This window comes from Hemitrygon akajei, chromosome 16 (assembly GCF_048418815.1).
Source record: "Hemitrygon akajei chromosome 16, sHemAka1.3, whole genome shotgun sequence".
NCBI lineage: Eukaryota > Metazoa > Chordata > Chondrichthyes > Myliobatiformes > Dasyatidae > Hemitrygon > Hemitrygon akajei.
The window spans coordinates 19,667,050-19,686,025 of record NC_133139.1 but is presented as its reverse complement, the minus strand read 5'-3'; the positions used below and the strand labels follow the sequence as shown (position 1 = coordinate 19,686,025).

The window sequence follows — 18,976 nt, the reverse complement described above, 5'->3', positions numbered from 1 at the left end:
CTGAACACCACTGATCTGGCCCTCAGCAGATGGCTGATCTCTAGGTTCATCCAGTGCTTCGAGTTGGGCAAGACTCTAAATGATTTTCTAGGGACACACTCGTCAGCTAGTGACTTTATAAAGTCTGTAACAACTGTGGCATGTTCACTGAGATCCTCTATTGAATCCCTGAACATGCCCAGTCCACTGACTCAAAGCAATCCTGTAGCTAGTGCGCTGCCTCCCTCTACCACCTCTTTGTTGTCCTTACTTATAGAGTCTTACTCTTTAGCCTCTGCTTGAATGCAGGTAGAAGGATTTAGCCAGATGGTCAGATTTCCTAAAATGTGGTCTAGGGATGGAATGGTATGCATTGCTAATCATAGCATAATGGTGGTGGAGTGTGTTAGGAGCCCTTGGGCTGCAGATGATATGTTGATCAATGGTCTAAGCAACTTCTGTATAAGACCAGTGAGTAACTGCTTAATTGTGGTTTCACCTCCACTATAGATAACAAGGCTCCCAACTAGATCTCCTCTGACTTCCACACATTTGTTCTTATTCTCTCTAAGCAAAACAAGGATAGGGATCCCCTTAGTCTCGCCTGTCACCCCAACTGCCTCAATGTAGTAATTCTGGACACTTCAATAAGATGTCTCCAACAGGCACACCTTCACCTCCACTCTGACATTCCGAAGTGACCTCTACTTGATGTTCTAGTTCACTCCTCCATCTTCACCGATACTCACTCATCGATTCACATGGCACCTTCCCAATGAAGCTACAGGGAATGCCTGCTTTGTTTGTATCTTCTTCCACCCCCCCCCCCCATCCACTGACCCAAATTTTGCACCTAAGTGAAGCCGAAATTCAATTGCACTACAATAGTGTTCTTAACATGATCTCCACCACAAAGAAGAAACAAAATGTAGATTGTGTGGCTAATCTGCAGAATAACTCTCTCGTTCAAAACTTGCAGTTGTCTGTCACACTATCATTCCCATTGTGACCTCTCTTCCCCTGGCTTTTAACACTCTTCCAAGAAAATCCAATGTAAACTGGTCAAACGCATTTCATCTTCTTCTTGACACGGCACAGATCTCAAGACTCAACATTAAATTCAACAATGTCAGACAAACATCCTCTCTAAGCATAAGAGATTCCACAGATGTTGAAAATCTTGAGTAGCATACACAAAATGCTGGAGGAACTCAGCAAGGCAGGCAGGGAATAAACAGATGATGATTCTGGCCAAGACTCTTTAACAAGATCATTCTTTTTCGTATTTGAAGGATCTCAGCCCAAATTTGTTGACTGTTTATTCCCCTTCATAATTGCTGCCTGCATTGGGGTAGACCTCCAGCATTTTGTGTGTATTGCTCAGACATCCCTTCTCATGTTGTTTCAGAACTGGCTACTACTGATGAAAAATCACACACTTGTAACATTTGATCTACCTGACTAGCAGAGTATTTATAGTATTCACTGTTTAATTTCAGATTTCCACCACCTGAAGTTTTTTTTTTAAATCTTACAGTTCTAGGGTTGTTTTGTTTACTCCTTCCCTCCTCCTGCTCCTCACAACTCCAGACAGATGAGCAGCAATTAACCATCTTCTCCCAGCCAACGCCACCACAACTTCTCCCCTGATCTCCGCCCTATCCAGAAACTCCCATTTGTCCTCTCCACTCCTCCACCTTCTCTGCACATTAAAATATGTTGGATTTCTAACTTCTCTTGGTTGTGACTAAAGGTTGGGTGAAAAGTTAAGTCCATCTCCTAACTTATCTCCAGCATTTTCAGTTCTTATTTTAGAGCAATGGTTAGACTTCATTTTCTATTAGTTCATATCTGGAATAAGATATGATAAATGATATTTTTTTAAAAAAAGCTATCGTTTCCCTTTCAGAGAAATCACTAATTGCAGTTTTTCAACTCTTCGGCTTTAAGAGAGCTTAGAGTCAATTACCACCTCCCCGTTCCGGTTGCCACAGCATTCCTTGATTGACACCTAGACTAGCCAAACACTCGTCAGATCCAGATTAAACCTCTCAGACAATGGACGTCATTGCACCAGTCAAGGGGAGTGGGCGGAGAGCTTCGGCAGTGTCAAAAAGACGGCAGGTGCATCTTTCTAAAGCTTCATGAAATCAGTATCAATTTTTTGAAGGGTGGGGATAAAGAGTTGCTCAAAACAGCGTTTTCCTTTAAAGAAATTAATGATCGGTGCACGTGGTTTATTGCCTATTAATAGCGCTGCAAAAGTAAAAATCGTGTTGGATCAAGAGCTTTTAAACAAATTGAGGAATATCAAACAAGATTTGAAGAAAATATCACTGTAAAATATCTATGTTATCCATGATCATCATGCCAGCTTCCAAGTCTGGAACTAGCTGCGATTACTGGATAGATGGATCCCACAGGGAGATAGCCTTTGAAGATTACTACACTGTGGCACAGGAATTAGGAAGGTACTGTATTGCAGACAATATTAATGTGGGGGTGTATCTGCAGGCACTAGCATGTGATGAGTGATTGCAGCCTGAACTGCTCGAGTCCTGCGGGCACAGAATGCCTGATAATTAATCGATCTGATTCTAGGCTTTGTTAATTACAGTCATTTAAAATGCGCCGCGAGATTTTATTGTGATAATCCTCGTTGTTAAACGGCAATTTGGAATTTTAAATATATTATTTTTGCTTTGCTAGCATCTGCAGAGCTGCTCCGGAAACTTTATATATATATATATATATATTTTAAAAATATGTAGGGCATTGCAAAGGATAATTAATAAGAAATGTAGTAAGCATGTGCTTGCATGCAATGTATGTCTCAAGTAAACCGAAAGCCAAGTGTTACTCATGAGAACTGACACACACCTTAGTTTGATTTTAAGATGTTTTTTGACACACGCCTCTGAGACCAAGCTTCACAATTTACTGTTTAAAAAATGCAGCTTACCTGCTGTTTGTGTTGTGATCACTAATATTGAAGCAAGAAATGCCATTGTTTTCTTTTGGTTTACCATCTGTGGCTTCTGGAGGACCTGGAACCTGTGGTCCTTGAATTTCTGCTCATTCCCCACAAGGTATGATGATCCAGAGTTTGATGTCTTTTTTTTTTCTTGTCCTACACAGAATCTGTTAATTCTGTATTAATTTTTAAGGGATGTTCTTCCATAATAGTAATGCTAATCTTTGGGTCCACATCCAAGGTCCTACACTCTGGAATTCCCTCCTTAAACTCTTTATTTCTTTGCCTTCCTTTGAGATGCTCCTCAAACTTAACTCTTTGGACACCTGCCCGTAAAATATCAAAGTCAAAATAAATTTATTATCGAAGTACGTACCTGTCACCTTATATTCCTTAAGATTAATTTTCCTGCAGGCATTTACAGAAAAATAAAGAAATAACAGAGTTTATGAAAATATACATAAAGACCGACAAAAGCCAACGTACAAAAGAAGACAAGTGGTGCAAATTGAAAAATACTGCTCAGAGCATGAGTTGTAGAGAACTTGAAAGTGAGTCTGCAGCTCGTGGAATCAGTACAGCGTTGAGGTGAGTGAAGTTATCCATGCTGGTTCAGGAGTCTGATGGTTGAAGGGTAATAATTGTTCCTGAGTCTGGTGTTGTGGGGCCTATGGGTCCTGTATCTCCTCCCCAATGGTGGCAGTACGAAGAGGGCATGGCCTGAATGGTGGGGGTGCTGCTTTCTTCTGGCAGCGCTCCTTGTAAATACACTCAGGGGTGGGGAAGGCTTTGCGTGCGATGGACCAGGCTGTATCTGCCACTCTATGTAGACTTTTCTGTTCCTGGGAATTGGTGATTCCATACCAGGCTGTGATGAAAGCAGTTAGCCAGTTCGGATGCTCTCCACTGTGTCTCAAATGTGGCTTGGCAACAAGGTGTATTTACTTCTCTGAAGCTTCTTGGAATGCTTAGCTGTGTTAAACTGCTATCCAAATAGACATTGGTTCTAGACCACCAACAAAAAAGGCCTAACAAGTAGCACCAATGCATTGTGTACTTCTTCCGAAATTCACTTGGGTTTGAGCTCAGCGGTATTTCAGAAGTGGGATTAGTGTGTATTCAACACCAGAGTCTTCAAGTTGTTGCGTTCATTCACGGCATAGCTGTTGTGGAAATAGGGTTCCTGGGAGTGTGTCAATGTTTGCAAGGACTGCCACAAACACACGGTTATGGCTACAGTTACAATCCCAGGTGCTGGTAGCCAATACTTGCAGTAGGTTGCTGGTGATGACAGTATCGTCAGGAGGACCCAACAGCAGCATATACATCTCACTAGGGATCCTTCAGATTGTGTCAAGGTTTGAATGGGTTTCTGGGAAACATGGTGCTCTTTTGTAACCCTGGGATACCTGTGAACTTTCGTTTTCTCTGCAGGACTCCTTGAGATAGTGTCAGTATTTGCAGGAGTGGTGCCGGTGTTTGTCAGGTTTCTGAGAGGATGTTTCTATTTGCAAGGACTCCTACAAGGATCAGGGATCTACTTTATTTGCCTTGTACGTTCACTTGTATTAGGGAATTGCTGTGTTGTTTTGGTGCTGCATGCAACAGAAAACGACAACGTTCGACATTTATGCAAAATAATGAATTATATAAAAATAAAGTTAGACGTACAGATAAGCAATAAAATGTGCATAAATACATAAATACCAGCATGCATTTACAATGCAAACAGCATTATGAAAAGTGGTTTGAAGTGTTTACATGCACTGCAGAGACTGAGCTAATGAAATAGAGGGGGATGGGGGTAGGGGTCTAACTACAATGGCTGATCAGATTAATGGCCTGGGGAGAGAAACTGGTGTGACGTTTTTTTTTTGTTTGAAAAGCCCTTTATCACTTTCCAGAAGGGAGCTTTTGGAAAAGGCAGTTTACTGGGTGGGTAATGTCAGCAATGATTTTTCCTGCCTTCTTCTTTGTACTTAGAAAGTATTTTAGCAAGGTAAAGAGTCCTAAACTTCCCAGGAGGTTTGTCAAATACAGTTTAACACTTAGTATTTCTTAATATCAGGAGAGGTGTGCTTAAGAGCGGATTTTAAGGGGAAAAGAGGAGTCCAGTGGTGTGGAAGTTCGGGGAGAAAATTCCAGAGCTTCGGGCATTGGCAGCTGAAGGCATGGTTGCAGTTGAAGTTGGTTAAATTCAAGAGTGACCACCTGGCTAGAACTTAAGTACAAAAGGTATCTCGATTGGTCATAAATGCAAGAGATTCTGCGGACGCTGGATATCTGACGAAGGGTCTCAGCTCAAAGCGTTTACTGCTTTATTCCCCTGCATAGATGCTGCCTGACTTGAATGGTTATTAGGCCGGATGAGGTTACAGAGAAAGGGAGGGAGGTTTGAGGCCATGGAGAATTTGAAAAGCAGGATGAGAACTTGTATCGGGACAGTGCTTGTCTTTGGGTAGTGTACGTCAACAAGCACGTAAGTGAATGGAACAAGGTGCCAAGTTAAGACATAGCTACAGGATTTTAAATTATTTCAAACTTATGGTAGGTTGAACAAGGTGGTGGTGAAGTCTGCAGGAGACAAAGCCATGGGGGGGAGTGTTTGATCAGCAGCTGAGGTGAGGCAGAGATGGAATTGGGCAATGTTACAAATATGGAATTAAGTAATCTTAAAGATGGCACAGCTTTGTGGCTCAAAGGAACGAACTGCCAGAAGGAGTGCCAAGTACAATGACTACATTTAAAAGATATTTGTACAGGTATATTGATAGGAAAGGTCGAGGGATATTCATCAAACACAGACATACGGAACCAGCTTACGTAGCCATCTTGGTTGGCATGCACCAGCTGGGCCAAGACTTTGTTTTCATAATGATTGGCTCTATGACCCTGAAGCTCATCCTGGTCCTGTAGTTCTAGTGAAGTTTTAAACGACATTATTCACTTTCATACATTTGTAAAGAAGGGCAGGGGAAGACTAGTACTGCTCCGTCACAGCTCTAGCGATCTAAGTTCGGGTGCTCTCTATTTGGAGTTTACATGTTCTCCCTGCAGCCACATGGAATCCCCTCCAGGACAGCTTAGTTTCTTTCCATATCCCAAAGACTCGGATGTCAAAGCTTAAAGTATATTTATTATTAAAGTACACAAATGCCACCATGTACCATTCTGAGACTCACATTCTCACACTAGAACAAAGAAATACAACAAAAATTATATAACATAATAACTATATACAATAGAATCATCGGTAAGTTTGTTGGCTGCATTAAAATTGCTCCAAGTGCAAGTGGGTTTGGAGATGAGCGTGTGAGCTAAGTGGAAATCATTGGAGGAATGAGATTGATGGATTGCTTTGAGAAGCATAACTGAGGCAGTGGGTTGAATGGGCTTCTTCTAGGTCATAAGGATGTAAATGAATAGAGGGTGGGACAACGAGATCAGTCTTCCCAGTGCTTAGTTGTGGGAATTGTACACAGAGTCGGGTAAAGTGAAGGAATGGGCCAGTTTACATGTGGAAAATGAAGGGGCAGCACCTAAGTAACAGAAGCAAAGCCAAGGATGGATCTTTGAGAAGACCATAGGTAATGGGACAGATGAGAGAATGGAAATCCATTGGTGTTGATTCTCTGACTACGACTGAATATATAAGAATGGAACCAGGTGAATGTGTTATCTCCGAGCTGGATGCATGTGAAGGGGCTGCATCAAAGACCGAATGCAAGTTGAGAAACACAAGGAGGCGGAAGCTTGAGCAACGCACACAAAATGTTGGAGGAGCTCAGCAGGTCTGGCAGCATCTGTTGCAAAAAGTACAGTCGATGTTTTGGGCCAAAACGTCGACTGTACTTTTTTTCCATAGATGCCGCCTGGCCTGCTGAGTTCCTCCAGCATTTTGTGTGCGTTGCTTGGATTTCCAGCATCTGCAGATTTTCTCTTGCTTGAGGTGGAAGTTTCCCTGGTCACCATCTCACAGGATGCCATTCTGGTACTGTCCTGGGGCAAAACCTGATTCGTCTTCACCTTCTTTAGCCCGTCACCCCGACTGGGCCATAAGCCACCAAAGGAGTTTGCTAGAGTCCTTTGTCTTGGGATTCTCAAAGGTTGAGCTGCTCTGTGGCTTCCGTATTCACCACACGACTTCATATATCTTCTAGGTGAAGGTCATCCCTCTCTTAGGTATGAGGGCTGTGGAGTTTCTGTTGGCACTGCTATAGCTCTGGGCTTTTACAGAATGGGGTTGCTAGCCCCATGCCCACCCCTCCACCTCTTGCAGCCGGGCTTGGGAACATCCTTGGCAGAATTCAAAACATGATTGGAGAGGGCCAAACATTGACGACTGACCTTTCAGTTTTTGTGGAATAGTGAGCTCCCACTGGATAATGTCAGGTAGGCAAAGATCTGCGGGTGGCTTGGGCTGGTGCAGGGTGGTGGGCAAAGGAGATAGCAAATGCTTGGTGTGCAGCTGCCCCAAAACTGAGAAGGTAATTAAGAGCCAATCACATTGGCATCACAGATGGACCAGAATGGTAAGGAGAGTTTATTTCCTCTCCTGAAGGACTTCACTGTGTTTTCATGTTCACCTCAAATAGTCAAAAATGACCATTTTTGATTAGTTAGTTAATCCCAGATTCAAATAATTAACTGAAAATAGGACTATGAAGATAGGTTGAGCGAGCGAGGGCTTTTTTTGGAGAGAAGGAGGATGAGAGGCAACTTGATAGAGGTATGCAAAATGATAAGAGGCATAGATTGATCTGATAGCCAGAGACTTTGTTCCAGGGCAAAAATGGCTAATACCATTCACCAAGGAACATAATTGTAAAGTGATTGGAGAAAAGTACAGGGGTGGGGGCAATATCAGAGGTAAGTTTTTTGAGAGTGGTGGGCACATGGAATGCCCTACCAGAGGTAGACAAATAAAATCAGATAGACAAATAAAAGACAGAGAAATAATAAGTTATGTAAGAGTGAAGGTTTAATCAGGGGTTCCCTACCTTTTTTATGCCATGGAGCAATACCATTAAGCAAGGGATCAGTGAAACCCAGATTTGGGAACCCGTGAGTTAGAAAGATATTAGAATTGGTTAAAAGGTCAGCACAACATCATGGGCTGAAGGGCCTGTACTGTGGTATAAATTCTTAAATTAAACCTGTGTATCCAAATCAATTGTGCAGAACAGTGTATTTAATGGTTTAACCACTAAGTCACCATAACTTATATGATGCTATGCTGTCTGAAGCTCCCAAATGATCCTCTCCCACTCCCTGGAGCAGCTGAGGATCCACCTGCCGATACCCTTGTCGTCTCTGGTGCATTCTTTCCTTTGAGGTCTCACACAGGACGCCAAAGCGGCTCCCACGGAAATATATCCTGGTAAAATTGCAAAGTGGGCAAGAACAAAGGTCTGAAACCAGGCATGACTGCCCAAAACTTTCTCCAGAGTTTCTGAAGTAAAAATAAACCCATCAGAAGTCCTGTGATAAATACCGTCACTGAGTCACAGAAGAAAGCAGCTGCAAGGTTGTAATATTTATTGCCAGCTTAACCTTCATCTCCTTCCATCCATCTGTGCTTTCACCTTAGTTTCCCTGGCAAGATCTAATAAGCTTGGGAAATCTGAGTGCCCTGGGTTAGGTTCCAAACATTGCCCTTTAACAAGCTATTTCCACGTTTAAATTAGCATTCTGACTTTCCAAAACGGTTTTCCCGACAACGACTTCACATGCTCGGGTCTCACCTGGGAGTTGGCGGCTTCACAACAGCTTTCCTCCTCCCACACTAATCACAGGTTAAAATGCCCCTTCATAAGTCAACACCAACTTCTTGCATTGTGATTCTTTTTATTATTAGCTTGTAATTTAATTAGAAGGACAAACTAATTAAAACTGTTACTTGAAAACAATTTCACATACAGGAAATCCCACTTCAAGAAATCTGTCATTTTGTGATATTAGATGGAATTTTAAATATGTCAGAAGTGTTTTGATGAGGGAATTTTTTTGATTAGTGTCTACTTTCCTTATTAATTAGTGAGTGGAAAGTATATTTTCTGAGCCAATTGAGAATAGATGAATTCAACGTGAACGCTGTCGTTCTATTTTACCTGGTGGACACATGATGCAATGGTAATGCAGATCTTGCCTAATCATAGCACAAATCTATCTAATTTGAGTTTAAATGAATCACCACTAATTGCTTTTGGGACCTGGGTGTAATTGGTAATGAAACACCGGGACGTTTCCAAGTAATTCAGCAAGTCTATAGATTGAGTTGCTTTTTAAAGTAGCACTGTGACATTTTCTGTATGCCACTGGGTGTTTTACAGTTGAGTCCTTTGGTCAGGGTTGACCATGGATGTGGCAGCCTAGCTGTCTATATATGCAAGTCTGGGCAGTAAAATATGGATTGCAAGCTATTGCCCATGTAGCAAGCTCCCCCTCTCCACACAGCTGGTGAATCCAAAGGAACGGCAGAAGCCGATACAGTTCGGCACCAGTGGCGTCACAGGAGTCGCCAGTTGGCATTGAACTCAACGTCAGACCGCTGAAGGGACTTCAGCTCTGAATTTTTCCCTTCCGGTTTAGTCCCGAAGCCTTCCCCATGAGTGGGTATAGCCACAAGCCAGCGGAGGTTTGAGATCAGAGTTTTCCTTCTCCTAGACGAGCTGCCAGCCATGGCTGACAAGCCCAACCTGCCCGAAGTGACTGGTTTTAAGCCACCAGTAACCTGCCTTTGCCCTTTCTCCTGTCAGTAGAAATGATTCCACTGGGATTAGTAGCTAAACCACACATGAAGGACAGGAGCTGGACTTGGTTGTCAGAGGCTATTTGAGACACACACTATTGGGAACATTTAATAGGTAGTGGGGGTTTGTCCCCACTTCGACTCCTGGCTATAACAAGCTTAAAGTGCTTTCCAGTTAATAGAGCTCTTTTGAAGTACAGTCACTGTGGTAATGTGGCAGCCAGTTTCTGTACAGCAAGCTCCATTCAGTTTCAATGTGGGAACAGCCAGATAATTTTTCATTAGAATTTATTTAATGGATAATTATTGGGCATGAGATTCAAGATAATTCCCATGATATTGTTGAAGTGCCTTGCACCATAAACATTATTGAGTCATCAACTCAACAGATGCTGGAAATCCAGGGCATCACACACAAAATGCCGGTGGGACTCAGCAGGTCAGGCAGTATCTATGGAGAGGAATAAACAGTTGACGTTTCGGGCCTGATGAGTCCCGGTGAAGGGTTTTGGCCTGAAACATCGAATGTTTGTTCCTGACCAACGTTAAAGAGTCTCAGTTTGGCATCACTTCTAAAAGATGGGAGTTAGAGTCATTGAAAGATGAACTTGGTTTCCAATTGGCTTATCATTGCCACATGAGGATCTAACCTGGTCCCAACATATCGATGTAGTTATAAAGAATGCAAGACAGCGGCTTTACTTTATTAGGAGTTTGAAGAGATTTGGCATGTCAACAAATACACTCAAAAACTTCTATAGTTATGCTGTGGAGAGCATTCTGACAGGCTGCATCACTGTCTGATATGGAGGGGCTACTGCACCGGACCGAAAGAAGCTACAAAAGATTGTAAATCTAGTCAGCTCCATCTTGGGCACTAGCCTACAAAGTACCCAGGACATCTTTAGGGAGCGGTGTCTCAGAAAGCCAGCGTCCATTATTAAGGACGTCTAGCACCCAGGGCATGCCCTTTTCTCACTGTTACTATCAGGTAGGAGATACAGAAGCCTGAAGGCACACACTCAGCGATTCAGGAACAGCTTCTTCCCCTCTGCCATCCGATTCCTAAATGGACATTGAATCTTTGGACACTACCTCACTTTTTCAAGATGCAGTATTTCTGTTTTTGCACATTTTAAAAACCTATTCAATAAACATAATTGATTTACTTGTTTATTTATTATTATTATTATTTTTTTCTCTCTCTCTCTGCTAGATTACTTATTACATTCAACTCACATACCGGTGATAATAAACCTGATTCTGATATACTGAGATATAGTGAAAACCTGTTTTTCATTGAATCAGGCGATTCAGCCCACTGGGTACCTGCTGACCATCAACCCCCCCCCCCCCCCATTTACACTAATCGTACTTCAATCCCATTTTCAGGTTCCCTCCATTCTCATGAATTCGTGCCTAATTCCTACATACTAGTGACAATTTATAGCAACCATCTAACCTCGCAATCTGCACGTCTTTGGGATGTGGGAGAAAACTCGATTAAATGGGGGAACCCCACAGAGACACAGGGGAAAAGTGCAAACTCCACATGGTCAACATTGTACCTGGATCTCTATGAGGCAGCAGCATGGCATGGCGGTACTCCCTGAGGACTGCAGTAGAGAACTAGCCTACATCTTTGCATGCTCTATTTGATCAAATAATGTAATCATAAACATCTTTCATTTGACCACTGGCAAAAGATTTTGTCTTTAAATGCACATCTTTTATTCTTGCAATTAGTCTGAAAGGAAGATTCTAAAGATTAACTTTATTTGTCACGTGTATATGAAGTGCACCGTTTGCAACAAATCAAGTCGTTGAGTATTTTTGCTGGGGAGCCTGCAAATGTCACCACACTTCCAGCGCCGACATAGCAAGCCCACAACACAGTAACCCTAACATCGTGGAATGTGGGAGGAAACTCACACAGTCACAGGCAGAAGCTACAAGCGTCTCGCAGACGGTGGCGGGAATTGAACCCAGATCTCACAGATGGCATGCTGTAAAGCATTGCGCTAACCTCTACGCAACCATGCCACCCCCTGTGAAGCCACAAGCCTGTTGTAAATCTTACCTTGGTATAATTATGGCGGACCCATCATGTGACTGTATTTCTGGATCAAGTCATGTGTGCGTTCAACACTATTGACACTGTTACGCGCATCACTGTAGACCGTAAGATGTACTGTTTAGTGTGGACTTGGTAGCTCTGGCAGCATCAGAGAATGTTGGGTGCCATGGCAGTGTAGCGTTTAGCATGAAAGTATTACAGCTCGGGACATTCTGAAGTTCAGAGTTGAATTCCGGTGCCATCTGTAAGGTGTTTGTTCGTTATCCCCGTGACTGCATGGTAATAACTGTTATTGAACCTGATGGTGTGGGACTTTAGGCTCCTGACGTCCTTCCAAACTGTTGTAATGAAGGAAATGAGTTAGAAAATTTACATACAGCAAACAGCATTGATTCAAGGAGAAATCCCAGCACCTATGATGTCATCGTGCTTTCAGAGCAGCCAAGTACATTAAAGAATTATGACCGGGATTACGAATTTGAAACATTATGCAGAACTAAATAAAATTTGGGCATCCATGCACCTAATTAATTCAAAAGCAAAAATATTAGAAATATTTTAAAGAAGAAAAGGAAGTTTACCTTTATATTGAAAAAAACAATAAAATAATGATTCAGAGTAAGGATTAGTACTGAGGTAACCTTCTCATAAGTAATTAAGGCTTAGAATTATTTTTAAAGCTCACTTTGAGCTTATATAACTATGCATAAGATTTCAGGGTATTTTTCCAATTGGAGTGTTTCAAAAACAACTGAATTTCACAGGACAAACAAGAGAAAATCTGCAGATGCTGAAAATCCAAGCAACACACACAAAATGCTGGAGGAACTCAGCAGGCCATGCAGCATCTATGGAAGAAAGTACAGTCGACGTTTCGGGCCGAGACCCTTCAGCAGGACTTTGGCCCAAAGTGTCAACTGTACTTTTTTCCATACTTGCTGCCTGACCTACTGAGTTCCTCCAGCACTTTGTGTGTGCTACTTGAATTTCACAGGAGTTCAAGTGACTTTTCTTGATAGTGATGAAGAAAGCTGCCAATAGGATAGCCCAGGGAGGTTTACTACATTACTGCCTGGAGCTCAGGAACTTCAGTATAAAGCTAACCAGTGGCAGATGCTGAGATACGTCCTAGAATGCACTGGGACACCTCATCAGTGATGTAACCTGGGGTCATCAGGTGCTTTGGGTCTTTCAACATCAGACGCTCTCACCCCGATGACCCAGCCAGGGTTGATCAGGCCCTGGCTTGTGTCCCAGCAGCACTGGTCCATGGGTCACACCTCTTGATCCATAGCCATCTGGAGGCTCGCTCAGTGGTCTCTGTGACAGTCCTGACAGCACTTTTCTCTGCAGTCCCCGTTAATGCCAAGGAGATAGTAAGTTCTGCACAGCGTGCAGCCAGCTAAACCTCTACACCCTACCTCTATAGGCTCGTATCGTGCCCCCACCCCCATCCCTGTCATTCTTTTGATAATGATGACAAATATTGCTGGCTTTAGCATCATTACTGTCTCCAAAACTAGGACATAGAACTTTCATCACAATAGCAGATGATATAACCCAACCTGTTTGTGTCATCTTATTTTGTCATTATCATATGTCACTTTCTGGGATCTACCTGTGCTCCCTACCTTACAACAATATCAACAGTTCAGAAGTATTTAAGTGGCTGCAACACTCACCTCAACACTGAACTAATTCCACAACCAACGGGCTCACTTTCAAGGACGCTACAATTCATCTTCTCGATATTATTTACTACTTATTTGTTGTTTACAGTTTGCTTTTCATTTTTGGATTTGCAGTTTGTCATCTTTTGCATACGGATTGTTTGTCCATTTTTATTTGTGTGTGTGTTTTTTTATTGATGCCACTGTCTCTTTGTATCTACTGTGAATCCCTGCAAGAAAATGAATCTGAGGCTTGTATATGGTGACATTTATGTACTTTGATAATAAATTTACTTTGAACTTTGAAGTTGTTTTATGATGTCTGGCATTGTAAAACTACAAGTCTTTTCCTCACTACAACACAAATGACTGCCTATATTAGAAGACCCAAATAACTCTTGATCTGGTTCGACATTTGCGATCATGTAATTGACTTAAACTAGGAAAGAATTATTTATTCTTCTTCCAGATAATTCACCTCTTTTACAATGTTTCAGGAAACTCGAGATGAATTATACTATAAACACAAGAGTTTCAGCAGATGCTGGAAATCCAGAAAAACACACACAGAAAAAACAATGCTAGAGGAACTCAGCAAATCAGGCACCATCTATGGTATAGAATAAATAGTGGATATTTTGGTTCAGGACCCTTCATCAGGACACAAAATTATATTATGGTTATGTATTTTCTGTAACAGTTCCTGTGTCTCAGAGATGAAGTTCAGAAACTAAGTTACTTCGTAGGACTTTTTTTTCTGCCATTCATTCTTTGGGGTTCTTTTCTGTTTTTGTGGATGTCTGTGAAGAGTTAGAATTTCAGGTTGAATACTGTATACATTCTCTGATATTAAGTTGGACCATTGATTATTGATGTGGCAAAGTGAATCTTACCATGCAGCTGAAAAATTCATCTTTTGTTATATAAACCTGGAATTAAAAAGTACTGGTAATATTGTAAAGCTGGTAATGATGACAACAGAACTATGGTATTGTGAAAACCCAACTGATTCACCAATGTCCATCGTAGAATGAAATTTCCATCCTTACGCAGTCTGGTTCCAGATCCTTCAATTTAACTGCCCTTTAAAAAGAAGGCAGACAAGCCATTTGTGGTGGACAATATGCATTGGCCCAGTCAGTGATGCTTATGAGTGACAATGATGCTTTGTATATAGAGTGTCCTAACAACAGCTACTAATACGGCAGATATATGGGCTAGACAACACCATGAATGTAAAGAAAGCCACACACTTTCTTTTGTATTTTTTGCATATATTTTTATGAATAAAGCTTTTATTTTTATTTAAAGATACAGTGTGGGGCAGGTCCTTACAGCCCAATGAGCCACACCAACCAGCAGCCCACCTATTTAACCCTAGGCTGATCACAGGACAATTTACAATCATCAATTAACCTACTAACCGATACATTTTGGAATGTAGGAGGAAACCAGAGCACCCGGAAGAACATACAGACTTCACATATAGTCACAGGAAGAACATACAGACTTCTTACAGACAGCACAGGAATTGAACTCTGAACTTTGACACCCTGTTGTACTAGCCACAACGATACAGTGACGCCCCATGCTATTTTATGGTTTGTTTCTGAAATTTTTTAAAATTCCAGAATAGATTGCTGGAGCCAGGCAGCCATGGTTATAGAGCAGCTCCAGTCAACCATGGTTAGCAGCTTTTCTACCCGTACTCCCCAGTGGGTCGAGTGCCGGTCTCCACTCAACACCTTTCAGAGCTGTGACTGGGAAGCCAGTTTGGAGGGTGACATTTACAGCCTAACTCTCACCGTTTGACACAGCAGACAACTGTTTCAACGTGACCTTCTAATTCATTTTTTCCCCTTCAAATGCATTCTGGTTCATTCAGAATGATTTAGTGTGAGAATGTGACAGCTTTCTTCTGTGCACATTACCTGGGAAGCTTGTTTTCTCTGTCTCCAGTCAATTGCACCCTGATGCATTATTAGTGAGTTGAGAAGGATACCTCAGCACTAACCCTTGGGCAGAAATTGACTGTTCAATCTCCTGACTTGTTCAGGTCACATTTCTATAAGGCGAAGATAGACCTCCCCACATTTAGATCAATGTCATAATAAAGTAGTTTGGTCAATTGTTTCCCATTTGATCCCACATTCATGTTTGAAACATGTGTCTCCATCGAGCAGCTGAAGATAAAATGTTTGACTTCAAATGTTGACCTTGTTTTTATTTAGGCCTGACTGGCTAAACTTCTGCATGACTATCTAGGGTTTTACTTCAGATATTCAACATCTGCAGTATTTTATTTTGGTATTAGAGATAAAACCTACAAGCCTAACTCAAGATATAGGATTGATTTCTAAAATGGTGTTCTATATGGTATATAGAAAAAGCAGTTCCCTCTCCCTCTCCCTCTATGTGTGTGCCTGTATATGTGTATATCTCTTATGATCTCATTGAACATCAGAATCATGCTTCTGAGACAATTTACTGACAATCTGGAACACCCCTTTGGCTACAAGTCTGTACCACTGGACTGTGAGATGGCTAATGTGGTACTTATAGGCACCCTTTAGTCTCATGAGACCATGGATTTGCGCCTTGGAAGGTTTCCAGGGTGCAGACCTGGGCAGGGTTGTATGGGAGACCGGCAGTTGCCCAAGCTGCAAGCCTTCCCCTCTCCATGCCACCGATGTTGTCCAAGGGAAGGGCACTAGGACCCAAGCAGCTTGGCACCGGTATCGTCGCAGAGCAATGTGTTGTTAAGTGCCTTGCTCAAGGACACACACGCAGCCTCAGCTGGTGGTGCTACTATTTACAAAAACAAGAAAATGATGGATGGATTTACTACAGACCAGCCAACCTTACATCTGTGGTGGACAAGTTACTTAGGATCCAGCTTCAATCAGTGGAAGCACAAGTTAATCGAGGACCCACAGCATGAATTTATTCAGGAAAAGTCATGTCTGAGTGTTATAATAATTTATTTTGGAGAAGTGCAAAGAGGGAGCTGGAAAGTTAGTGCACTACGTGTGCACCGCGTGGATTTCAGCAAGGCCAAGTCCCACGTGGCGCACGATCGAGAGAGTGAAACCACGTGGGATCCAAGGAGAAGTACAAGCCTGGTTTAAAAATCATCTCAGAAAAAGCTGAAAGTGAGAGTCTGTATACAGTGGGGCTCCCCACACTGGAGCACTAGGTACATGGATTCCATGGTATATATTAGTAATCTGGACCCAAGCATTTGAGCACCAATGAATGCAGTCAATGACACCTAAATTATCAGAATGGTTGATGAGCTGCAGGAGGTTATCTACGGACTCATATTAGGTGGACACAAAGGAGGCGAGGTAGAATTCTATTCAGAGAGCTATAAAGTCATTAATTTAGGGAGGGCAAGTACACAAGGGAATAGATGATAATTGGTGAGATACTAAAAAGTGCAAATGACTAAATGAGTCTTGTCCACGGATCCTTGAAAGTAGCAGAGCAGATAGGTTGACAAGGCATACTGGATGCTAGCCTTAATCAAACAAGATAGAGGATATAGGACAGGGAGATCATGCTAGAATTCAATAGGCAACAGAAAGCTGTGTGTTATAAACACAAAAAAAAGTCTGCTGATACTGGAAATCAAAAGCAACACACACAAAATGCTGGAGGAACTCAGCAGGTCAGGAGGCATCTATGGAAATGAATAAACAGTAAATGTTTTGGGCCAAGACCCTTCTTCAGGACCATGAATAAGAAGGTGAGGGGAGGGGAAGGGGGCTAGCTAGAAGGAGATAGGTGAAGCCAGGTGGGTGGGAAAGGTAAAGGGCTGGAGAAGAAGGAATCTGATAGGAGATGAGAGTGGACCATAGAAGAAAGGAAAGGAGGGGGGGACACAGGGAGAAGTGATAGGCAGGTAAGCAGAGGTAAAAGGCCAGAGTAGGGAATAGAAGAAGAGGGGAGGGGGAGGACAAAATATTTTAACAAAAGATGAAATCAATATTTACATCATCAGGTTGGAGGATGCCCAGATGGATGTAGGGTGTTTCTCCTCCACCCTGAGGGTGTCCTCATCTTGGCATAAGTGGAGGCCATGGACCGACATGGTTTATTGTGTCAGGATGAGGCCCCCACAGGATGGAGGAGCAACACCTCGTATTCTATCTGAGTAGTCCCCAAATTATGGCTACCAAACTTTAAGCACCAGAGACAATGCAGGGGAGATTTACAGTGCTAGAGAATTATGGAGACCAGTCTTTGCTTGAGGTGTGTGATGAACTGGCTGATTGTTATTCCCAATAATCAGGAAATCTGTGCTGAAAGGAGATGGAGATAGAAGTCCTCAGTGAATTTGATAGGTCAATTGTTGGAACAGCTTTAGTCTATGTCTGAAGGCTGAGAAGTTTGTGTCACCTGAACAGTTCCATTTTTGTTCAGTCCACAATGGATTAAGTTATCTGATGAAGGTTGTCAGCCTGAAACATAAGCTGTTTATTTCCTGCATAGATACTGCCTGACTTGCTGAGTTTCTCCAGCATTTTGTGTGGAATTACTCCAGATTTCCTGCATCTCAGATTCAGATTCAGTTTATTGTCATTTAGAAACCACAAATGCAATGCAGTTAAAAAATGAGACAACGTTCCTCCAGAATGATATCACAAAAGCACATGACAAAACAGACTACACCAGAAAATCCACATAACATTTGGCAATCCCCAATCCAGAGTCCGGAGAGGCTGCTGCGTATTAATATCGCGCCACCATCTTAGCGCATTCCCTGGAAAGGAGCTCCAATTCCACCAGACAAAACAAGACCAAAAACTAAAGCTACAAGACCTGCACAAAACCACATAGTCACAACATACAGTTACAACAGTGCAAACAATAGCATAATTGATTTAAAAAAACAGACCATGGGCACAGTAAAAATAGTCCAAAGACTATAAGTTCAAAAGAAACCACCACACAGTTTCCACAAGTCCCCAGTGTCCCAACAGACTCGCCATCCCATGCCGGCGGCAGAAGGGAATACCCCCGCTATGGACTTCCACGGCGCCGCCCAACTCAGCCTCGCAGACGCAGCACTCAGTGAAAGCGACCTGACCACAGCGGACTCCGAGTCCATCGAACCTCCGACCATCCCCTCCGGCACAGCTTCTCCGAGCATATTAAGACACCCCCGCCATCGGCAACGCGACCCCGAAGACTGGGGGCCTGTTCTTCCCAGCAGAGACCCAGCAGAGAATCTGTAGAATTGGTTGTGTTTATACCAAATGATCTCTTTCTGTAATGTTAATTTCCAGTTTCTGAGATTGTAGAGATTAAAGCACTCCTTTGTAGATTGCAGTACTGTTTAACATACGTTCAAAGTAACACTGCAGGCCAAAGTATAGCTGCCAATTTTAACTGGGAAGAATGTCTTCCCCCTTTATCTTTTAAATCGAAGGGAACTGAAGATCTGCGATTAGATTCAGTTTATCAAACCTTGATTTTTTTTCCTGAGCCATCAATTAAGAAATGACGATGCAATTTTTGCT

General features: G+C 42.4%; 1 protein-coding gene across 1 annotated transcript in view; it reads left to right on the top strand.

The window, feature by feature from the left end:
• The first annotated feature begins 2,069 nt into the window (after positions 1 to 2,069).
• Positions 2,070 to 18,976, top strand: part of LOC140739806 (calcium/calmodulin-dependent protein kinase type IV-like) — a 141,027-nt gene continuing 124,120 nt past the window's right edge. The window contains exon 1 of the mRNA XM_073068351.1: positions 2,070 to 2,450. Coding sequence (XP_072924452.1) covers positions 2,329 to 2,450 — 122 coding nt within the window. The 5' untranslated portion in view covers positions 2,070 to 2,328. The remainder of the gene's footprint in view (positions 2,451 to 18,976) is intronic.